Source organism: Scyliorhinus torazame, chromosome 2 (genome assembly GCF_047496885.1).
Source record: "Scyliorhinus torazame isolate Kashiwa2021f chromosome 2, sScyTor2.1, whole genome shotgun sequence".
Lineage (NCBI taxonomy): Eukaryota > Metazoa > Chordata > Chondrichthyes > Carcharhiniformes > Scyliorhinidae > Scyliorhinus > Scyliorhinus torazame.
In genome coordinates, this window is record NC_092708.1 from 231075904 (window position 1) to 231101154 (window position 25251).

General features: G+C 49.4%; 1 protein-coding gene across 3 annotated transcripts in view; it reads left to right on the plus strand.

Annotated features, from left to right (window-relative positions):
- Nucleotides 1–467: 467 nt before the first annotated feature.
- Nucleotides 468–25251, plus strand: part of LOC140396328 (rho GTPase-activating protein 11A-like) — an 84870-nt gene continuing 60086 nt past the window's right edge. The window contains exons 1-2 of one of the 3 annotated variants that reach the window (XM_072484840.1): nt 468–651; nt 18975–19063. In XM_072484840.1, coding sequence (XP_072340941.1) covers nt 538–651; nt 18975–19063 — 203 coding nt within the window. In that variant the 5' untranslated portion in view covers nt 468–537. Of the gene's footprint in view, nt 652–2719; nt 3563–18974; nt 19064–25251 lie in introns of those variants that run through there. The other 2 variants (XM_072484850.1, XM_072484858.1) reach the window with 2 other exon arrangements.

Sequence of the window (25251 nt, forward strand, 5' to 3'; positions counted from 1 at the left end):
CTCTGCGCGCAGCCCGCATTTCAAATGGATTGGACCAATCAAAAGCTAGAACGTCAGGAGCGCCACAGTTTGAGTGGCGAGAGCTGGAACCCGAGCGCGGAGGCTGAGGGAGGGAGGGGGATATAGAGGGGCCCGAGCGTGGAGGCTGAGGGAGGGGGATATAGAGGGGCCCGAGCGTGGAGGCTGAGGGAGGGGATATAGAGGAGCCCGAGCGCGGAGGCGGAGGGAGGGGATCTAGAGGGGCCCGAGCGCGGAGGCTGAGGGGGATATAGAGGGGCCCGAGCGCGGAGGCTGAGGAGGAGGGGGAGGGGGGGGAGGGAGGGAGGGAGGGGGGGATACAGAGGGGCCCGAGCGCGGAGGCTGAGGGAGGAGGTAGGGAGGGAGGGGGATATAGAGGGCCCCGAGCGCGGAGGCTGAGGGTGGGTGGGTTGGGGGGGGGGGATATAGAGGGGCCCGAGCGCGGAGGCAGGGGGAGGGGGAAAACGGGCCCGATTGAAGAGCTGAAGGGATCTTCCCTTAATCGGACTCGCAGCCGACATGAAGGCCGACAGGAATATGCTGAGACTGGCTGCCGTGCAGCAGCTCCGATCGTATGGGATCAAAGTGAAAAACTGGAACAGGATCAACGGCAACAACCGGGCACAGGGCCGGGTAAGCGATCAGGGCCAGGGAGGGAATTAGTGTTTGCACTGAGAGAGAGGATGGACTGTTACACAATGTTTACGGGTGGGGGGGTGTTAGTGAATGGCAATGTTTACAACAGACTGGAGGTAACTTCTCTAATCTATTATAAACATTGTTCACTAACCCTCCAAAGCAAGAGGGTAGCCAGGAAAAGGGTTGGCCCACTGAAGGATAGGCAAGGGAATCTATGTGTGGAGCCAGAGGAAATGGGCGAGGTACTAAATGAATACTTTGCATCAGTATTCACCAAACAGAAGGAATTGGTGGATGTTGAGTCTGGAGAAGGGTGTGTAGATAGCCTGGGTCACATTGAGATCCAAAAAGACGAGGTGTTGGGCGTCTTGAAAAATAGTACGGTAGATAAGTCCCCAGGGCCTAATGGGATCTACCCCAGAACACTGAGGGAGGCTAGAGAGGAAATTGCTGAGGCCTTGACAGAAATCTTTGGATCCTCACTGTCTTCAGATGATGTCCTGGAGGACTGGAGAATAGCTAATGTTGTTCCCCTGTTTAAGAAGGGTAGTAAGGATAATCCAGGGAACTACAGGCCGGTGAGCCTAAAGTCAGTGGTAGGGAAATTACAGGAGACAATTCTTCGAGACAGGATCTACTCCCATTTGGAAGCAAATGGATGTATTAGTGAGAAGCAGCATGGTTTTGTGAAGGGGAGGTCGTGTCTCACTAACTTGATAGAGTTTTTCGAGGAGGTCACAAAGATGATTGATGCAGGTAGGGCAGTGCCTGCGGAGGTGGTAGAGGTGGGCACGATAGTGTCATTTAAGATGTATCTAGACAGATACATGAATGGGCAGGGAGCAGTGGGACACACGTCCTTAGAAAATAGGTGACAGTTTTAGATAGAGGTCTGGATTGGTGCAGGCTTGGAGGGCCGAAGGGCCTGTTCCTGTGCTGTAATTTTTCTTTGTTCTTTGAGAATGGTGAAACAAGGACTTCCGGTTGCGGCTATGCGGCGCTAAGTCGCACGTTCGGCAGCTCCTGCTAAAAATGGACTTTTGGGCTCTTTTCAGGCCTCCAAAAGCATTTTTTCGACGTTTCCCGGTGTGGGAAGAAGATTGCAGTATTCCCCCGACAGTGTATGGCTTGGGCCAGGAGCGGGGCGACTAAAAAAATGTGGCGGTGAACCCAAAGAAAGTGTGAGGGAAGAAGAGCAAAATGGCGGCGGACGGGGACCAGGCAGCGTGGATGCAGTGGGTGCAGGAGCAGCAGGAGGTTATCCAGCGCTGCTTCAGGGAGATCAAAACGGCCCAGGGGGTGGCGATCCGCGAGGTCCGACAAAAGATCTCCGACAACGAGGACGAGATCTTAGGCCTTGCAGTAAAGGTGGAGGCGCACGAGACGCACCACAAGAAATGGCAGGAACAGTTCGAGGAGATGGAGAATCGTTCGAGGCGGAAAATATCGTGGATTCTGGGTCTCCCGTAGGGGCTGGAGGGGTCGGACGTGGGGGCCTCTGTGGTCACCATGTTAAACTCGCTGATGGGAGCGGGGTCCTTCCAGGGGCCCCTGGAGCTGGAAGGGGCTGGCGAGGAGGCCCATGGCTAACGAGCCTCCGCGGGTAGTGCTGGTGCGGTTTCATCGGTTCGCTGATCGGGAGTGCGTGCTCAGGTGGGCCAAGAAAGAGAGGAGCAGCAGGTGGGAGAACGCGGAGGTTTGAATATACCAGGGCTGGAGTGCGGAGGTGGCGAAGAAGAGGGCCAGGTACAACCGGGCGAAGGCGGTGCTGCAGTGGAAGGGGGTGAAGTTTGGCATGCTGCAGCCGGCGCAACTGTGGGTCACCTACAAGGACCGGCACCATTATTTTGAGTCTCTGGAGGAGGCGTGGGCCTTTGTTCAGGCCGAGAAGCTGGACACAAACTGAGGGTCGGGATGGGTGGTCGGGGATTGCTGTTGGTGTGTTACATTTTGAGGGGGGGGGGGTTCTTTGCTCTTGTTTCTTTTTGGTTCAGTGAGGGCGGGTTGGGTACTTCACTAACCCCCCCCCCCCCCCCCCCCCCCCGAGCCGATTGTAAACATTGCTCACTAGGTAGACCACACCTGGTATACTGAGAACAGGTTTTGATCTCCGTATCGAAGGAAAGGCATTGGAGGCGGTCCAGAGAACGGTGGTTACAGTGTGGAACAATTAACCAAGCAAAGCAAATACATGAGCAAGAGCAGCATAGGGTGTCGTGAATAGTGTTCTTACATTATGGAATTTTGCAATCAGCAAGCAAGCCTAAATCCATCGGGATTACATGATGTGAGCGGCACAGTGGTTAGCATTATTGCCTCACAGCGCCAGGGACTCTGGTTCAATTCCAACCTTTGGTGGCTTTTTGTGGAGTTTTCACTTTCTCTCCGTGTCTGCATGGGTTGGTTTCTTCCCACAGTCCAAAGATCTGCAGGTTTGGGTGGGTTTACAGGGTTAGGGCGGGGCTGTGGGCCTGGATAGCATGGCTCTTTCAGGGGGTCGGTGCAGACTCAATGGGCCGAATGGCCTCCTGCACTGTAGAGATTCTATGGCGAGCATGGGAGCAGTTGCATTTCTACGAGCACCGGTTTTGCTTGTCTTTTAATCTGCTATTTGATCCTAATGCACATTTCATACTTGTTTTTTTCTGGGTCTGGGGCTATATGAGTTTGCCATATCCCTATACTGTTTTGGAAGGAAAGCCAAGATGAAATGGTAAAATCCTTGTTTGCTCGTGGGAGTGGGCTGGGGTAGGGCCCAGCTTGTAGAGGTGCGGTTGTTGCTGTGCGGCTCTCGCCTTGGGAGTATGGTGTGCATTGGATGATGGCCGCCGTCGAAGATGTTACCTTGACTGAGATTTTCGACTGTGGGTGCAGATCGTTAGAGCTCACTTGGAGGGATTGCAAGGTACCTTTTATTTATTTTTATTTTTTAGAGTACCCAACTTTTTTTTCTCTCAAATTAAGGGACAATTTAGTGTGGCCAATTCACCTACCCTGCACATCTTTTTGCGTTGTGGGGGTGAAACCTACGCAGACACGGGGAGAATGTGCAAACTTGACACGGGGCCGGAATCGAACCAGGTCCTCAATGCCATGAGGCAGCAGTGCTAACCACTATGCCACTGTGCTGCCCTGAAGGGTACCTTTCGAAGAGAGGTGGAGGCACACAAGAGGGTTCTTGCACTCGTAAGAGCACTATCCCTGGATAGGGACTGCCTTCATGTCATCGATATCCTGCTGCATGGTGTCACGTTTACCCCGACAGGTTTGAGAATGGGGACCAGGCGGAATGTCTCCCTGAGCCCAATGTTATGATTGGTAGTCAGTTCAGTTCCCACTGAGATTGAGGAGAGCCTCCCAGTTAGAGCTATCAGTTTTGGATTTTTAGTTTGTGTTGTTTCTTATCCTGATCAGGCCCGGTGGTTTGGAGGGGTTTCTGTTTTTGTGCCGGGGCGATTCGGCCTTTCTTTTCAGGGCACCTAATTATTCCTTCTCTCTCCGGCAGGGTTCTGTGCCTTGGATATCCTGTTGCTCCCCCTGGGAGGGTGGGATGCCCTATTGTTGATTGAGTAGCCTGTTCTCTTCACTGGTGTGTGTTGTCATTTGGTGGGCTAGTTCTGGTAGGTCTGTTGTTTTTGCACTTCTTTTCTACATTGGGCGGCCCTGCAGGCTTGATCATAGACTGAAAATGTTGTTACTGTCACCAGTCCTCTCCTTTCTATATAATTGTGGTTCTGACTTGGTCCTGTGTTTGGAGTTTAGTTATAGAACATAGAACAATACAGCGCAGTACAGGCCCTTCGGCCCACGATGTTGCACCGAAACAAAAGCCATCTAACCTACACTATGCCATTATCATCCATATGCTTATCCAATAAACTTTTAAATGCCCTCAATGTTGGTGAGTTCACTACTGTTGCAGGTAGGGCATTCCACGGCCTCACCACTCTTTGTGTAAAGAACCTACCTCTGTCCTATATCTATTACCCCTCAGTTTAAAGCTATGTCCCCTCGTGTCAGCCATTTCAATCCTCGGGAGAAGGCTCTCACTGTCCACCTTATCTAACCTCCTGATCATTTTGTATGCCTCTATTAAGTCTCCTCTTAACCTTCTCGCTAACGAAAACAACCTCAAGTCCATCAGCCTTTCCTCATAAGATTTTCCCTCCATACCAGGCAACATCCTGGTAAATCTCCTCTGCACCTGCTCCAAAGCCTCCACGTCCTTCCTCTAATGCGGTGACCAGAACTGTACGCAATACTCCAAATGCGGCCGTACCAGAGTTTTGTACAGCTGCAACATGACCTCGTGACTCCGGAACTCAATCCCTCTACCAATAAAGGCCAACACTCCATAGGCCTTCTTCACAACCCTATCAACCTGGGTGGCAACTTTCAGGGATCTATGTACATGGACACCTAGATCCCTCTGCTCATCCACACTTCCAAGAACTTTACCATTAGCCAAATATTCCGCATTCCTGTTATTCCTTCCAAAGTGAATCACCTCACACTTCTCTACATTAAACTCCATTTGCCACCTCTCAGCCCAGCTCTGCAGCTTATCTATGTCCCTCTGTAACCTGCTACATCCTTCCACACCTGTCGACAACACCACCGACTTTAGTGTCGTCTGCAAATTTACTTACCCACCCTTCTGCGCCCTCCTCTAGGTCATTGATAAAAATGACAAACAGCAATGGCCCCAGAACAGATCCTTGTGGTACGCCACTTGTAACTGAACTCCATTCTGAACATTTCCCATCAACCACCACCCTCTGTCTTCTTTCAGCTAGCCAATTTCTGATCCACATCTCTAAATCACCCTCAATCCCCAGCCTCCGTATTTTCTGCAATAGCCTACCATGGGGAACCTTATCAAATGCTTTACTGAAATCCATATACACCACATCAACTGCTCTAACCTAGTCTACCTGTTCAGTCACCTCAAAGAACTCGATAAGGTTTGTGAGGCATGACCTACCCTTCACAAAGCCATGCTGACTATCCCTGATCATATTATTCCTATCTAGATGATTATAAATCTTGTCTCTTATAATCCCCTCCAAGACTTTACCCACTACAGACGTGAGGCTCACCGGTCTATAGTTGCCGGGGTTGTCTCTACTCCCCTTTTTGAACAAAGGGACCACATTTGCTATCCTCCAGTCCTCTGGCACTATTCCTGTAGCCAATGATGACATAAAAATCAAAGCCAAAGACCCAGCAATCTCTTCCCTGGCCTCCCAGAGAATCCTAGGATAAATCAGGCCCCGGGGACTTATCTATTTTCAGCCTGTCCAGAATTGCCAACACCTCTTCCCTATAGAACATAGAACATACAGCACAGAACAGGCCCTTCGGCCCACGATGTTGTGCCGAACCTTTGTCCTAGATTAATCATAGATTATCATTGAATTTACAGTACAGAAGGAGGCCATTCGGCCCTTTGAGTCTGCACCGGCTCTTGGAAAGAGCACCCTACCCAAACTCAACACCTTCACCCAACACCAAGGGCAATTTGGACATTAAGGGCAATTTATCATTGGCCAATTCACCTAACCTGCACATCTTTGGATTATGGGAGGAAACCGGAGCACCCGGAGGAAACCCACGCAGACACGGGGAGGACGTGCAGACTCCGCACAGTCAGTGACCCAAGCCGGAATCGAACCTGGGACCCTGGAGCTGTGAAGCAATTGTGCTATCCACAATGCTACCGTGCTGTCCTTGAGAACAAATAAATCTACACTATATCATTTAACCGTAATCCATGTACCTATCCAATAGCTGCTTGAAGGTCCCTAATGTTTCCGACTCAACTACTTCCACAGGCAGTGCATTCCATGCCCCCACTACTCTCTGGGTAAAGAACCTACCTCTGATATCCCTCCTATATCTTCCACCTTTCACCTTAAATTTATGTCCCCTTGTAATGGTTTGTTCCACCCGGGGAAAAAGTCTCTGACTGTCTACTCTATCTATTCCCCTGATCATCTTATAAACCTCTATCAAGTCGCCCCTCATCCTTCTCCGTTCTAATGAGAAAAGGCCTAGCACCCTCAACCTTTCCTCGTAAGACCTACTCTCCATTCCAGGCAACATCCTGGTAAATCTTCTTTGCACCTTTTCCAAAGCTTCCACATCCTTCCTAAAATGAGGCGACCAGAACTGTACACAGTACTCCAAATGTGGCCTTACCAAAGTTTTGTACAGCTGCATCATCACCTCACGGCTCTTAAATTCAATCCCTCTGTTAATGAACGCGAGCACACCATAGGCCTTCTTCACAGCTCTATCCACTTGAGTGGCAACTTTCAAAGATGTATGAACATAGACCCCAAGAACTCTCTGCTCCTCCACATTGCCAAGAACTCTACCGTTAACCCTGTATTCCGCATTCATATTTGTCCTTCCAAAATGGACAACCTCACACTTTTCAGGGTTAAACTCCATCTGCCACTTCTCAGCCCAGCTCTGCATCCTATCTATGTCTCTTTGCAGCCGACAACAGCCCTCCTTACTATCCACAACTCCACCAATCTTCGTATCATCTGCAAATTTACTGACCCACCCTTCAACTCCCTCATCCAAGTCATTAATGAAAATCACAAACAGCAGAGGACCCAGAACTGATCCCTGCGGTACGCCACTGGTAACTGGGATCCAGGCTGAATATTTGCCATCCACCACCACTCTGACTTCTATCGGTTAGCCAGTTCGTTATCCAACTGGCCAAATTTCCCACTATCCCATGCCTCCTTACTTTCTGCATAAGCCTACCATGGGGAACTTTATCAAATGCCTTACTAAAATCCATGTACACTACATCCACTGCTTTACCTTCATCCACATGCTTGGTCACCTCCTCAAAGAATTCAATAAGATTTGTAAGGCAAGACCTACCCCTCACAAATCCGTGCTGACTATCCCTGATCAAGCAGTGTCTTTCCAGATGCTCAGAAATCCTATCCTTCAGTACCCTTTCCATTACTTTGCCTACCACCGAAGTAAGACTAACTGGCCTGTAATTCCCAGGGTTATCCCTAGTCCCTTTTTTGAACAGGGGCACGACATTCGCCACTCTCCAATCCCCTGGTACCACCCCTGTTGACAGTGAGGACGAAAAGATCATTGCCAACGGCTCTGCAATTTCATCTCTTGCTTCCCATAGAATCCTTGGATATATCCCGTCAGGCCTGGGGGACTTGTCTATCCTCAAGTTTTTCCAAAATGCCCAACACATCTTCCTTCCTAACAAGTATTTCCTCGAGCTTACCAATCTGTTTCACACTGTCCTCTCCAACAATATCGCCCCTCTCATTTGTAAATACAGAAGAAAAGTACTCGTTCAAGACCTCTCCTATCTCTTCAGACTCAATACACAATCTCCCGCTACTGTCCTTGATCGGACCTACCCTCGCTCTAGTCATTCTCATATTTCTCACATATGTGTAAAAGGCCTTGGGGTTTTCCTTGATCCTACCCGCCAAAGATTGTTCATGCCCTCTCTTAGCTCTCCTAATCCCTTTCTTCAGTTCCCTCCTGGCTATCTTGTATCCCTCCAATGCCCTGTCTGAACCTTGTTTCCTCAGCCTTACATAAGTCACCTTTTTCCTCTTAACAAGATATTCAACCTCTCTTGTCAACCATGGTTCCCTCACTCGACCATCTCTTCCCTGCCTGACAGGGACATACATATCAAGAACACGTAGCACCTGTTCCTTGAACAAGTTCCACATTTCATTAGTGTCCTTCCCTGCCAGCCTATGTTCCCAACTTATGCACTTCAATTCTTGTCTGACAACATCGTATTTACCCTTCCCCCAATTGTAAACCTTGCCCTGTTGCACGTACCTATCCCTCTCCATTACTAAAGTGAAAGTCACAGAATTGTGGTCACTATCTCCAAAATGCTCCCCCACTAACAAATCTATCACTTGCCCTGGCTCATTACCCAGTACTAAATCCAATATTGCCCCTCCTCTGGTCGGACAATCTACATACTGCGTTAGAAAAGCTTCCTGGACACACTGCACAAACACCACCCCATCCAAACTATTTGATCTAAAGAGTTTCCACTCAATATTTGGGAAGTTAAAGTCGCCCATGACTACTACCCTATGACTTCTGCACCTTTCCAAAATCTGTTTCCCAATCTGTTCCTCCACATCTCTGCTACTATTGGGGGGCCTATAGAAAACTCCTAACAAGGTGACTGCTCCTTTCCTATTTCTGACTTCAACCCATACTACCTCAGTAGGCTGATACTCCTCGAACTGCCTTTCTGCAGCTGTTATACTATCTCTAATTAATAATGCCACCCCCCCACCTCTTTTACCACCCTCCCTAATCTTATTGAAACATCTATAACCAGGGACCTCCAACAACCATTTCTGCCCCTCTTCTATCCAAGTTTCCGTGATGGCCACCACATCGTAGTCCCAAGTACCGATCCATGCCTTAAGTTCACCCACCTTATTCCTGATGCTTCTTGCGTTGAAATATACACACTTCAACCCCTCTCCGTGCCTGCAAGTACTCTCCTTTGTCAGTGTTCCCTTCTCCACTGCCTCATTACACGCTTTGGCGTCCTGAATATCGGCTACCTTAGTTGCTGGACTACAAATCCGGTTCCCATTCCCCTGCCAAATTAGTTTAAACCCTCCCGAAGAGTACTAGAAAACCTCCCTCCCAGGATATTGGTGCCCCTCTGGTTCAGATGCAACCCGTCCTGCTTGTACAGGTCCCACCTTCCCCAGAATGCGCTCCAATTATCCAAATACCTGAAGCCCTCCCTCCTACACCATTCCTGCAGCCACGTGTTCAACTGCACTCTCTCCCTATTCCTAGCCTCGCTATCACGTGGCACCGGCAACAAACCAGAGATGACAACTCTGTCTGTCCTGGCTTTTAACTTCCAGCCTAACTCCCTAAACTTGTTTATTACCTCCACACCCCTTTTCCTACCTATGTCGTTGGTACCAATGTGCACCACGACTTCTGGCTGCTCACCCTCCCCCTTAAGGATCCTGAAGACACGATCCGAGACATCCCTGGCCCTGGCACCCGGGAGGCAACATACCTTCCGGGAGTCTCGCTCGCGACCACAGAATCTCCTATCTATTCCCCTAACCATTGAATCTCCTACAACTATTGCTTTACTATTCTCCCCCCTTCCCTTCTGAGCCCCAGAGCCAGACTCAGTGCCAGCGACCTGGCCGCTAGGGCCTTCCCCCGGTAGGTCATCCCCCCCCAACAGCATCCAAAACGGTATACTTGTTTTGAAGGGGAACGGCCACGAGGGATCCCTGCACTTTCTGCCTGTTTGTTTTTTTCCCCCTGACTGTAACCCAGCTATTCTTGTCCTGTACCTTGGGTGTGGTTACCTCCTTGTAACTCTTCTCAATCACCCCCTCTGCCTCCCGGATGATCCGAAGTTCATCCAGCTTCAGCTCCAGTTCCCTAACACGGTCTTTGAGGAGCTGAAGTTGGGTGCACTTCCCGCAGGTATAGTCAGTGGGGACACCGGTGGTATCCCTCACCACCCACATCCTACAGGAGGAGCATGTAACTGGCCTAGCCTCCATCCCCTCTTACCTGACAGAATATAGCTGCCCTGTGGACTAACTAGATCTCCGCCCACCGACCCTGCTCCCAGTCAGCTACACTTTCTGTAAACTCCTGGCTCTCTTCGCACTCTTTGCGGAAATGTCGGAAACAAAATGAAAGGAGCGCCTTACTCCCTCCTCACCTAACTCCCTCGGTCACCAAATTCTCACTATCGCACTCAAATGCACCAAATTCAGCACTCCCTCGGTTACCAAACTCTCACTATCGCACTCAAATGCACCAAATTCAGCACTCCCTCGGTCACCAAACTCTCACTATCGCACTCAAATGCACCAAATTCAGCACTCCCTCGGTCACCAAACTCTCTCTATCGCACTCAAATGCACCAAATTCAGCACTCCGTGCAAACAAAGTCTGCACTGTAGGGGATCACTTTTATACTGTGAATCTAGCCTCTGAAAACCTGGCCTAATCCAATTAACTAATTAACAAGCTCCAGCTGCAAGTGCCTACAAGTAGAAGCCGGTTTAAAGCTTATTGAAAATTCACCTTCTTCTAAACCAAACAGCAACTTTTAAGTTAATTAACTAAATAAAAGAAAGACTAAACTTTAGATAAAAATGAAGCCTTATACTCCCTCGGTCACCAAACTCTCACTATCGCACTCAAATGCACCAAATTCAGCACTCAGTGCAAACAAAGTCTGCACTGTAGTGGATCACTTTTATACTGTGATCTATGTATATACCTATGTACCTCAATGCCATCTATTCTAATAGCCTGGGTCTCAGCATTCTCCTCCACAACATTATCTTTTTCCTGGGTGAATACTGACGAAAAATATTCATTTAGTATCTTGCCTATCTCTTCAGACTCCACACCCAACTTCCCATCCCTGTCCTTGACTGGCCCTACTCTTACCCTAGTCATTCGCTTATTCCTGACATACCTATAGAAAGCTTTTGGGTTTTCCTTGATCCTACCTGCCAAATACTTCTCATGTCCCCTCCTTGCTCGTCTTAGCTCTCTCTTTAGATCCTGCCTCGCTACCTTGTAACTATCCATCGCACCAATTGAAACTTCACACCTCATCTTCACATAGGCCTCCTTCTTCCTCTTAACAAGAGATTCCACTTCTTTGGTAAACCACGGTTCCCTCGCTCTACGCCTTCCTCCCTGCCTGACCGGTACGTACTTATCAAGAACACGCAGTAGCTGTTCCTTGAACAAGCTCCACTTATCCAGTGTGCCCAACACTTGCAGCCTACTTCTCCAACCTATCCCCCCCAACTCACGTCTAATGGCATCATAATCGCCCTTCCCCCAGCTATAACTCTTGCCCTGCGGTGTATACTTATCCCTTTCCATCACTAACGTAAACGTCACCGAATTGTGGTCATTGTCCCCAAAGTGCTCTCCTACCTCCAAATCCAACACCTGGCCTGGTTCATTACCCAAAACCAAATCCAACGTGGCCTCGCCTCTTGTTGGCCTGTCAACATATTGTGTCAGGAAACCCTCCTGCACACATTGTACAAAAAACGACCCATCTAATGTACTCGAACTATTTCTTTTCCAGTCAATATTTGGAAAGTTAAAGTCTCCCATAATAACTACCCTGTTACTTTCGCTCTTATCCAGGATCATCCTCGCCATCCTTTCCTCTACATCCCTAGAACTATTTGTAGGCCTATAGAAAACTCCCAACAGGGTGGCCTTTCCTTTCCTGTTTCTAACCTCAGCCCATACTATTGTTATGTTCTGTTGTTGTCTGTAACTCTCCGAGCCCCCCCCCCCCCCCTCCCCTCGATCCATAGAATCCCTACAGTGCAGAATTAGGCCATTTGACCCATCAAGTCTGCACCGACCCTCTGAAAGAGCACCCTACCTACTACGCCCACTCTCCCGCCCGATGCCTGTAACCCCACCTCATCTGCACATCTTAGGAAACTAAGCAGCAATTTAGCATGGCCAATCCACCTAACCTGCACATCTTCGGACTGTGGAAGGAAACCAGAGCACTCAGGAAACACTGGGAGAATGTGCAAACTCCACACAGACAGTCATCCAAGGCCGAAATTGAACCCGGGTCCCTGGCACTGTGAGCAGCAGTGCTAACCACTCTGCCACCGATCTGGGATCTCCGTGCATTTTCCTTTTGTTTTTCAAGGATGTTAATGACACATCCATCCCTGGCTCCTACATTGGTGCAGGTTATCTGAAATCTGGAAAGAGAAGGCTGTGTTCGGTCATTGGTGCCATTAGCACCGCCGGATTTGAGAGGGGTGTATGTTGGTGTGCACCCGATCATGATGTGGGAAGTTTATCGTGCTCTCCTATGATGAATGCAGGCTGTGCAGCGTTAGTGGGTGTGGGCAGGTTATGCTGGAGCGCCAATACAGCTGATGGGGCGGCTGGCCAGAGGGCACCCAGGGGGTTGCCCCGGGGATGGGGGGTCACCTACACGATCCAGGGCACCAGGTTTAAAGTGGACTGTCAGCGGCATGTGCAGCTGCATGGCTGCCTTGCCGGCTGCGGTAATGGTATTGCGTTCCTGTCCTCCCTGACCCCACAGCCCACCCCCTACTACTCCCTCCAGCCCTGACCGAAGCCCCCACGACTGTTGGCGAAGTATGGCAGTGCTCTCTCTCTCTTTCTCAGCTACCACCATGCCACAATTTGTGAGAGCACACGTGGACCACACCGTCGGTAACTCGGCCCATCGGAGGCAGAGAATTGGGGGTGGGCCCACTAATGATATGCAAACGGTGTTTCAACTACGCATGGCGTGCATCGCATTGTCGCTGTTTTCGGGAAGGCGGAGCATCACGATTTGGCGTCAAACCGCCGCCTGCCGCGATTCCGGCGTCAGAGGCTATTCTCCACCCGATTGGCTGCCGCGATTTTGGCGTCGGCCAATGGGGAATCCCGTCCCCTGTATTTGGAGAACAGTAGAATCGCAGTTAACACCATCCGGATGCCTGTGTTTAGTTGCGCAAATGCAGACTCCAGAGGTTACTGTCAGTTTCAGTGGCATAGTGATGACTAATGCGAACAATTTTGCTGTTGTTCCCATTGCAAAAGTAGGGCCCTTAAAGGGATATTTGGAATGTGATATGTATTTGTAGCGATCGCATACTGTAGTTTATAGTTGTCGTGCTCTGTTGATACTCTAGGGTGGCTGTTTCTGTAAGGAAGGGCGCACATGTTCACAGCAGTTGAGTGTGCTGAAATGTCGTAATGACTATTATAAAGCCTCATTGCATAATACTGCTTGTGCACAGATTGTCTGTAGCTTAGTATTAAGTTTACAATGGTATTTTGATTGACCTTAATCTCTGTTCGAAAATGGTTTAATATTTTGTGCATCCTGTTTTAAACCTTATTTCAGATTTCCAACATTCATCTTTGCTTTTATTTTTTAAAAATATTTTTTTATTCTTCTCCTTTTTCACATTTTCTCCCACATTTACACCCAACAATAATCAGTAACGAATATAATGTCAATCCCCATATCAATAACGATGATCCGATCCTCCCACCAAACCCCCAGACATTAGCCCGCATGCTAACATAAACAAATGACAAAGAGGAATCAGGAATCGCCCATAGTCACCATCAACACATACAGTCCCCCTCCCAACCCCCTAATGTTCGATGTGATCCAATTCTCGAAAGTGCATAATGAATAAAGCCCATGAATTGTAGAATCCCTCCATCCATCCCCTCAGTTCAAATTTGCATCTTTGCTTTGTGTATGTAACGGTGCTTTTTCTGTTTAAACATGATTGTACCACATTGATTTGTTTCTGCTCCTGAATTGGCTTCCTGAGAATCTTAAAGAAGGCTGCAGGATTGGTATTTAAAAACGCCATGCTTTAAAGAATCCCTCCAGTGCAGAAGGAGGCTATTCGACCCATCGAGCTAACACAACTCTCCGAAAGGGCACCCTACCCAGGCCCACTCCCCTGCCTATCCCCGTAACCACACCTAACCTGCACAGATTTGAACATGAAAGGGCAATTTTAGCTTGGCCAATCCACCTAACCTGCACATCTTTGAACTGTGGGAGGAAACCCACAGAGACACTGGGAGAACGTGCAAACTCCACACAGTCACGGGCTAACACCACCAGCTCTAAATACTTCCAATTGCACAGAGGCGCGAGACGAGGATGCCCATGGTCTCAGCTGCTATTCGCCCTGGCAATCGAGCCATTGCCGATCACCCTTAGATCGGCAAATGGCTGGAAGGGTATCGTGGGGGGGGGCGGGGCGCAGACAGCATAGGATCTCACTCTATGCGGATGACTCCCCCCTCCCCTTTATTGCCTCTGCTGACAGTTCAGCTTTCCCCGAAGAAGTCGATAAACGGCTGCCACCTCTGGACGAACCCCAACGTTGACCCTCTCAGGGCAAACTTAATTTTCTCAAGTCTGAGAAACCCAGCCATGTCGCTAACCCAAACCTCTGATTTTGGGGGCTTCGAGTCCCTCCATGCTAACAATATCCGTCTCTGGGCTACCAAGGAGGCAAAGGCCAAAACTTCAGCCTCTCTCGCCCCCTGGACTCCCGGATCTTCCGACACTCCAAAGATCGCCACCTCTGGACTCGGCGCCACCCTTGTTTTAAGTACAGTGGACATGACATCCGCAAATCCCTGCCAGTATCCCCTAAGCTTTGGGCATGCCCAAAACATATGGACATGGTTTGTTGGCCCTCCCGCACACCTCACACACTTGTCCTATATCCCAAAAAAGTTGCTCATCCGGGCCACCATCATATGTGCCCGGTGAACCACCTTGAATTATCAGGCTGAGCCTGGCACATGATAGAACATGTTGACTGCTCAAGGCATCCGCCCACAGACCAGCTTCTATCTCTCTTTATTCCCCCCCCCCCCCCCCCCCCCCCCAAGCTCATCTTCCCCTTTAGCTCATCTATCTGGGTTTCCTCCCACTCCTTAAGCTCTTTGTAGATATCCGAAACCTCCCCCTACCCCCGTTCTAGAAACTACCCTGTCCTGTATCCCCTGCGGCAGTAGGAGTGGAAAGGTCGAAACCTGCCTTCGCAAAAAATCCCTTATCTGCAGATATCAAAACCCATTTCCTCCAAATCCTCCAAAGAGGGAAAGCTCCCATCAAGAAATAGATCTCCCATCCTCTCAATCCCTGCTCTCAGCCATCTCCAAAACCCCCCATCTAACCTCCCCGGAACAAACCGGTGATGATCACAAATTCGAGCCCACACTGATGCTTTGTCCTCTCTCATATGCTTCCTCCACTGCCCCCAGACTCTTGGGGCTGGCACTACCACAGGGTTTGTGGAGCGGGCTGGCAAGAACGGCAGAGAAGCTGTTACCAATGCCCCCAAACTTGTGCCCTACACAGTGCCTCCTCGACTCGCTCCCACACCAACCCCACCCCCTCCCAACCACCCACTTTCTGATCATGGCTATATTTGCTGCCCAGTAGTAGTTCCTAAAGTTCAGCATTACCAGCCCACCTACCCCTCGACTCTGCTCCAGCAGGACATTCTTTACTCGTGGGGTTTTACCTGTCCACACACAACCAGAGATCACCCTATTCACCCGTTAATAAAGGCCTTTGGTATAAAAATGGGGAGGCACTGGCAAACAAATAAAAATCTCAGAAGGTCTGTACCCTCCCTGCCAATGACAGCGGGAGCAAGTCCCATCTGCGGAAGTCCTCCTTCATTTGTTCAACTAGCCGGGTCAAATTTAACTTATGTAGCTGCTCCCATCCCTGTGCCACCTGAATTCCTAAATACCGGAAATTCCCTCCCACCACTGAACGCAACTCTCCCAATCTGCTATCCTGTTCGCTCGTCTGAATCAAAACCACCACTTTTACCCATATTCAATTTGTACCCCGGAAACCGGCTGAAGTCCGCTCAGATCCGCATAATCTCCCCATCCCCCTAACGGGTCGGAAATATATAGGAGCAGGGCAACTGTGTATAGCGAGACCCTATGTTCCACTCACCGTCCCACCTCCTGGACTATTTTCTCCAATTCCTTTGATGTTCTTAGTGCCATCACCAGTGGCTCTATGACTGAAGCAAACAACAGTGGGGAGAGAGGACATCCTTGCCTTGTCCCTCGGTGCAGTTTAAAGTAGTCCGAATTCAGCCGATTCATCCGTACGCTCGGCACCGGTGCCTGATACAGCAACTGAACCCAGTCAACAAAGCCCTGCCCAAACCCGAACCATCCCAACACCTCCCACAAATAATTCCACTCCACCCCGGTCTAAGGCCTTTTCCACATCCATAGCGACCACTACCTCCATCTCCCTCCCCTTGGAGGGCACTATGATCACAATTAAGAGCCTCCTAACGTTGGCCGTTAGCTGCCTGCCTTTAACAAACCCCGTCTAGTCTTCCCCTATCACCTCCGGGACAAAATCTTCTATCCTTGAGGCCAAGTTTTTGGCCAGCAGTTTGGCTTCAACATTCAGTCGGGAGATCGGCCTGTATGACCTGCATAGCTCTGGGTCCTTCTCCTGCTTTAGGATAAATCATATTGAAGCCTGTGACATTGTTGGGGGAAGGACACCCCGTTCCCTGGCCTCGTTAAATACCCTCACCAGCAGCGGTTCCAGCATTCCAGAAAAATTCTTATAAAATTCCACACTGTCGGACCTTGCCCGACTGCATGACCTCCAATCCCTCTACTACTTTTGCAGTCCTGATTGGGTCTCCCAACCCTTCCTCCACCTTCGGAAACTCCAAACTCTCCAAGAATTGCCTCATCCCCTCCACCCCAGCTGGGGGTTCCAACTCATACAGCCAACTATAAAACTCCGTAAACACCCCGTTCGCCCCTGCTGAGTCCAAGACCATATTCTCTCCTCCGTCCTTCACTCTTCCTATCTCCCTGGTTGCCTCCCTTTTCCTTAGCTGGTGTGCAAGCATCCTGCTGGCCTTCTCCCAATACTCGTATATCGCCCCCCTAGCCTTGCTCAGCTGCTCCACCGTCATTTGAGGAGGTTGAAGGCAGGCATGGTAATGCTACAAGAGACACATCTGAGGGTTGGGGATCAGACTAGACTGAGGAAGGGGTGGGTCGCGATCCTGATCAATAAGCGGGTGTCATTTGAGACAGGTAATATATTTGCAGACTCGCATGATATACTCGTAGGGGATGCCGGTTATGTTAGTAAATATTTACGCCTCAAATTGGTACGATGCAGAGTTTATGAGGTGGGTGTTAGGGAAGATTTCGGACCTGGACTCTCATAAGCTGATCATTTGGGGGGGGGGGGGAGAGAGAGATGGATTTCAATACAGTCATTGATCCGAGGTTGGATCGGTTGAGTTTGAAGACAGGGAGGGTTCCAGCCGGGGTGTAGGAACTAAATGGGTTTATGGAGCAGATGGGGGCTAGATTGGATGTAGGACTGTTAGCGGATGAGGGCGTGTGAGGGAGGCCATCTCTTGGAAATAAACGATACGGGAGAAGTCTCGGCAGCAACGGTGTGGGAAGCGCTGAAGGCAGTGGTTAGGGGGGAGCTAATTTCGATACGGGCCAAGAAGTAGTTGTAAATGTTTCTCGTGATCTATGTTTGTATGTTGTCTCATTGTACTTTTGTCTACATTTGTCGTGTTACGTCAGCCTTTCCTTGGTTGCCTCCCCAAACACTCTGGCTATGAAACCTTTAAACTAATCGTGCAAACTGAAATATGTAACATGAAAGTTGTGAACCCCAATTACAAACATTTTTTAGTATTTGTATTGACCTTGCTACACTTTGAAAAAGAATAGCCTGATTTCAAGAAGTGAAATGTTACTCCAAATTCAATAATGTGATTACAACTGGCAGATTTATTGCATTCTTGTGTTTACTGAATAATCTGAAAGCCTGGTCATTTTATTTGGGGCAGTGGGTGACTGCAGTTTCCTCTCACTTTTGTAAGAGAACTGTGAAGTTATTTTGCATCTTTTGCCTTTGAGCGCATTATAAAAAATTTGGTATGTAGTATAAAACACAGTGGAAAGCATATAACTGTCAAATCAGAATGAAGTTTGAATGATTCAGCACATTGATTTAAAAAAAAAGTAAAGTATACAAATAGTTGCTTGATTGTACAGAACTTGAATATTGACTCACTTGCACCCATCGGGGCAGAAACCAAGAATACCAAATCTCAAAGGGAACGACAATTAATACTGCATGAGAAGAAAAATACGGGTAATATTTCAAATGGTTTTGCTTTGAAAGAATTTTGGTTTGTTAATCAAATTTCAAGAGGAAAACTTGTTCTTGAACTTCCTGTCAATAACCTTTTTCTACAAAGCCAGGGCTCAGTGTGGACAGGGGCGAATCCCTAAACCAGCTCCTTGCCTGCTCCAAAAACCAATTCAATTTCAAATTGAATCCAATTCATGGTCCCCACAAGAGAGACATACCAGATCTGAGCCAAAAGGCCGTGAAGCCTTTTAACTGCAATAAAATAAAACTTTGGGAAGCATGTTTTAGTCTTTGAATCAAACCAGTAAGAAGTCTTCACCTCCCTGTGAGTTGGATCATAGAGTGGATTCTTGCCCAGGTGCAGAAAATCAAGTCGAGTGTATGGAGGGATTTTGCTGCAATTTAACCAGATATGTAATTTCTCTCTATTAAAAGAGAATGTTTTTCCATTTTCTTTGGGTTATTTTGGTAACATAAGTAATAATAATAATATCTAACTTGATGTAATTGTGCACTCTGCAAATTTTTTTAGGACAAGAAGATAACATACAATGAAGTGTTTGGCACCCCTCTGCATGCTCTGCCACAATGCACTGCTCTTGAACATGCCACCGTTCCACAGTGAGTAGGAAAAGAGGTTGAATTGATTTTTCACATGGTTAAAAGGCTGAGGGCGCAATCTACCGGCCACGTTGCAATTGAAAGTCAGTGTGGTTCAATGTCGGGAGACACTGCTTTAATATTTTAATGTATTTTATTCCGAACATATTCAAAAGTACAAAACATGAATCAAAAAACAATATCAAACAGTTCACATTGTGCAAATATTTCCCCCTTTTCACCCCCCCACCCCCAGCGACAAACAGTTCCTCAAACATCGTCATGAACAGTCCCCACCATGTCTCAAAGCCCTCCGCTGATCCCCTCAACTCAAACTTGATATTTTCCATCCAGAGGAAATCGTACAGGTTCCCCAGCCAGGCTGCCACCCCCGGTGGTGTTGCCAATCCAATAATAACCTTCACTGAGCAAAAGAGAGGCAAAGGCCACAACATCGGCCCTCCTCCCCTCCATCAGCTCCGGCATTTCCGATACCCCAAGAATCGCCACCATACGGTCCGGCCCGGCCTCTACCCCCACAATTTTCGATAGCATCCCGAATACCCCCTCCCAGTATCTCTCCAATGTCTCACAGCCCCAGAACATATGCATGTGATTTGCTGGTCCTTGCTCGCACTTCTCACGCTCACCTGCTACCCCCCCCCCCCCCCCCAACACCCTCTTAAATTGAATCAAACTCGCCATCGCACACGAGGAGGTCGAATTTACCCTATGCATCGCATCACTCCACACTCTCCATCCTATCTCCATCCCCCCCAGCTCCTCCTCCCATTTAGTCTTAATCTTCACCACCTGCGCTTCCCCCGTGCTCCCCCAGCCATCCATATTTTCCATCAATCCTGCCCTCCCCTTCCAAATTATGGAGCAGCAACTGGCAGCTTGGGAAACCCTCTCCATTCCTTTCACACACAGCCCCTCACTTGCATATACCTGAACTCGCTTCCCTTTGGCAGCTCCACCCTCTCCCGCAGCTCTTCCAGACCTGCAAACCTCTCCTCCAGGTACGAACCCCTCGCCCTCACCAGCTTCACCTCCCTCCACTTCCTATACATGCCAACATCTCCTCCCACTTAAATCCGTGGTTCCTCTGCGAACGCCCCCTGGAATGCATCCTTCCACCCTTCCTAGGTCACTAACTTGGCCAACATCTGTGTTCAACAGTGAAATGGGCCTATGGACCTATATGTGCCAACTCCATCAGAAATTCTACATAGAACTCCGCCAGGTAGCCGTCTGGCCCTAAGGCCTTCCCCGACTTCACCCCCCTTATGCTATCCATCACCTCTTTCAGTCCTAGCGGTTCCTCCAGCGCCTGAATCCTCTCTTCCTCCATCCTAACCCACTCTAACCCCATTCCTACCCCCGTTTCACCTCCACATTCACAGTAATACAGCAGGTTTGGTAGTGTCAGCCCCCCTTTCTGCTTCTGTAACAAGGCCCTCTTTACCCGAAGTACCTTCCCCGCTCATATAAACTCCGAAATGTCTGCGTCCTGTTTCCTGAAAAAGGCCTTTGGGATGAAGATCGGAAGGGTCTGGATTACAAACAGGAACCTCGGCAAAACATTCATTTTAACCACCTTAGCAGTGGTTGCCTAGCAACTTGGGGGCCTTGTAAGGTAGAAAAGCTTTTAAGTTTCAGTTTTAGCTGGATATATTGCAGTTGAAGAGAGACGCCAAGGAGTGAACATCTCTCAACTCTGCCAGGAGAAAGACTGGTCAGGACGGGAGCTGCAAAGAGGCAGGCTTCTCAAATAACTAGTTACTGTTCAGATAACTAGGGAATTGGGGCACAAAAATGTCTTAAGGTGACTGAAATTAAGAGAGCAGGGTATTGTTCAGAAGAATTCAAGTAAGAGTAAACAATAGTGTTCTGAGTTAAAGAGACAATTGCAGTAATCCGATTTAAAGTGGGAAAGCAGACTTCAGTGATATATCAAAAGCTTGATGCCATTTTAATAGAGGTGAGAATCGAGAGTTATAGCAATTGTGAATAGTTTGTACTGAATCAAGACAATGAAATCCTAAAGGGGGTGATGTAAAGCCTGTATGCTGGATCCACTGTTAAAAATGGAGCGGAAGCCTTGTTTAAAAGTCATTTGGGAAACCTCGGCTGGACATCTAAATGCAAAACACTAATGATAAGCATTATTGTGAAAGAGGATTTCATTTTATTTTTTAAAAATATTTTTATTCAAGGCTTTTCAACAAAATATAAATATAGAAAATATCAAAGGAACAACCAAAGAGCATCAGAAGAACATCACAACAACCCAACCAACAACCGCAACACATCTAACACCGACCTCCAACCAATCCCGTCTTCCCCCTTTTAACTCCCATTACCCCCTCTCCTGAAACCCCCCCCCCCCCCCCCTCGCTGACCCCTCATTCCTTCCTGAAGAAATCGATGAACGGTTTCCACCTCTGAGTGAAACGGACCCCCGCAGAGCAAACTTGATCTTCTCTCACCGTGGGAATTCTGCCAGGTCGCTCACCCACACTCCCACTTTGGGTGGCTCTGAGACCCTCCAAATAACAAAATCCATCTCCTGGCTTTCAGCCCCCCGCGGACCGACCAAACATATCCTCCACCCTCTCAAAAAAACCTGCTCATTCTCGCCACCGTCATGTGGGCCCTATGCAACACTTTAAACTGGATGAGGCTTAACCTCATACATGACGATGACGCATTCACCCTTTGCAAAGCGTTAGCCCATGTCCCAGCCCCCACCTCCTCTTCCAACTTATCCTCCCATTTACGCTTAACATCATCCACCAGGGCGCACTCTCACTACACCAGTGCCGTGTAAATATCCAACACCTTCCCCTTCCTTATTTCATCCTCCGACAGAAGCTTATCTTGCAGCACCGGAGGTGGCAACCCCGGGAAAGACGACACCTCTCTCCTCTCAAAGTCCCGAACCTGCAGATACCTAAACCCATTCCCCTTAGGCAACTTTCCCCAGCCCTACAAATTTGCCCCCTATAAACAAGTCCCTGAAGTACTCCATCCCCGCCTGCCACTACCCTGTGAACCTTGCATCCAGTCTCGCTGGCACAAACCTATGGTTATCACAAATAGGCGCCCACAATGACATGCCCTCTAGCCCCAAGTGCTGCCTACACTGGCCACACACCCTCAAAGCCAACACCACCACTGGACTAACGGAATACCTGGCTGGCGAGAACGGCAAAGGCGGCAACAACAAAGCCCTCCAGCTTGTCCCGCTACACGATGCTGCCTCCACCTGTCCCCAAACAGACCACTCCTTACCGACCCATTTCCTCACCATCGCAATGTTTGCCGCCCAATAATAATTTATCAAATTGGCAACGCCAGCTCCCCATCACCTCCCACTCCAGAAAAGCCCACCACATCTGCGGGGCCTTCCCCGCCCACGCAAACCTAGAGATCAGCCCATTAACTTTCCTGGAAAATGACTTGGGGACAAAGCTAGGGAGGTTCTAAAACACTAACAGAAACGTAGGCAGCACCATCATTTTTACTGTCTGCAGCCGCTCAACCAGTGACAACGGCAAAACATCCCGCCTCTTAAAATCTATCTTCAACCTGTGCAGCTGGGCCCAGCCCCGTGCCAGCTGGGTACTGAGGTATCTAAAGCTCGTTCCCATCACCTAAATGGCAACTCCCCATACCTCCTTTCCTACTCCCTAGCATTGATCGGAAATACCTCACACCTTCCCATATTCAATTTATGTCTCAAACTGGCCAAATTCCCCCAGAATCCACATAACCCCCCCAACGCAGCCAAACGGGTCTGAAATATAAAACATCATCTGCGTACATGAAACCCTATGCTCAAACCCATGACAAAAAAGTAACTGGGAGAGCAGGCATCCCTGTCTCATCTCACGGTGTAACCCAAAGTATCCCAAGCTCACTTGGTTCGTACGCACACTAGCCACTAGCGCCTTCTACAGCAACTGCCGCCTTACACAGCAACAATCCACAAACGTCTGTCCGAACCTTCCCAACACCTCGGAACAAATACGCCCACTCCACCCGATCAAAAGCCTCCGCATCCACCACCATCACCTCCAGCAGCCCAATCGGGGCCTCCAGACCCTGCACCCACCCGTCCCTCCTCCATCTTGGGAAACTCCAACCCATCCAGAAAACGCCTCATCCACCCCCGCCCTCCTCCGACTCATAAAGCCTCCTATAGAAGGCTTCAAATGTCCCCATTCACCCCCTCCGGATCCATCTCTATGTATCCCCTTTATCCCGCACTCTACCGATCTCCCTTGCCGCTGCCTGCTTCCTCAACTGATGGGCCAATATCCTACTTGCCTTTTCCCCGTATTCCGACACTGGCCATCCGCAACTGCCCCACCGCCTTCCCTGTCGGCACTAACCCACAGTCCATCTGGAGTCTCTGTCTCCTTCAACTACCCCTCCTCCGGCACCACCGAGTACCTCTGATCCACCCTCATCGACTGGCCTTGTCCTATCCTCCTGCTGCGCACTCTCCTTGTGCACCCAAACTGAAATAAACTCCATCTAATTATAGCCTTGAGTGCCTCCCACAACGTGGCAGCTGTGACCTCCCCCCATATCATTCACCTCGCGTAGCCTTTTCCCGAACCACCCGCAAATCCACCCAGTGCGGTGTGTAGTCCGAGACTACAATCGGCGTATATCCCAAGTCGTCCACTCCTGCCAGCGGTGTCTTGTTTATTGCGATTGGGGAATATGCACATGGGAGTAGTATGAAACTTCCCGAACCACCCCCAAATCAGCCGTTGCATATCTAAATGCGGAATCTTTCCCAACACCCGCCTCATAAAATCCGCAACATCCCAATTCGGAGTATAAACATTAACCAGGACCACTGGCATCCCCTCCAGCTTCCCACTAACCAAACATACCTCTCCCCCCCCCCCCCCCCCCTCCATCCATCCCCGCCCCCCAACCTCCCCTCCGGATCGGCCACAATGCACTCCACCTCAACAGCCAACCTCCTATTGACCACCACAGCCACCTTGTCTTCATATCCAGCCTCGAGTGGAACATCTGCCCCACCCATCCCTCCCTCATCTGCTTCTCTCTCTCTCTCCCCCCCACCCCCCCCACCCCAGCTAACAATAATCTTGATTAGTGTTACAAGTAGGCTTACATTAACACTTTAATTAAGTTACTGTGAAAATCCCCTAGTTGCCACACTCCGGCGCCTGTTCAGGTACACAGTGGGAGAATTCAGGTGCATCTCCTGCAGAAACACCATGTCCGCTTTCAAGACCGTTTAACTGGCCCATTCAACCCTCGCACATTCCACGTAACCAGCCTGGTCGGGGTGGCTCCCCATGCCGATCAGCCATACCCCTTCGGCCAGCCAGCATCACGCCCACCCTCGGATGTCCACCCCTATCTCTTCCCAACTGGGCCACACCATGTCAGCAGCCCTCCCTCCAACCCCAAACAGAAAACCAACCCCCCCCCACATCCCACATACCTGCCTCCTCATCACCCTCCGCTTCATTTCCGTTAATTAGCTCGGCCAGCTAGCATGGTGGCTCCCTGTCCAAGGTCTGTAGCCTCCAAGCACCCTCGCCATCCTCCCAACCGCCAACAAAGAATAACAAAAAGCACACTCCGGGAGCCACCTCTGCTCCCCCATCAATACCCACCCCAGACATTTTACCATGCATACAAATCTCCTCTCCAAAGTTCAGTGCCCTCACTCCTCCTAGTTTATAGACCCTCATAAAGTTCATCGCATCCTCCAGCGAGATATAATAAACCCCTGCTTCTGATGAGTCATCCACAGACAGGCTCGGTACAGAACCCCAGACTTCACTCCCTTCTTGAAGAGGGCAGCTGTTACCCAGTTGAACCCAGCTCTCTTTCCCACTCCGCACCCAGGTCCTGGTAGACCCGCTGCTTACTCCCTTCCTGGTCTGCCTCATCCACTGCAAAATCTTTTCCTTGTCCAACAAACTATACAGCCGCACCACCATCGCACTCGGCGGCTGCCTCCCCGCGATCTCCTTCTCAGCGCCCTATTGATCCACCTCGAAGGGCCAATCAAAGGCCTCCTCCCCCATCAACTGCTCCAACATCCTCACCACATACTTGGCGGCATCTGCTCCCTCGCTCCCCTCAGGCATGCCGACTATCCTCAAATTTTTTTGCCTAGAGCGGTTCTCCAGGTACTCCAACTTCTT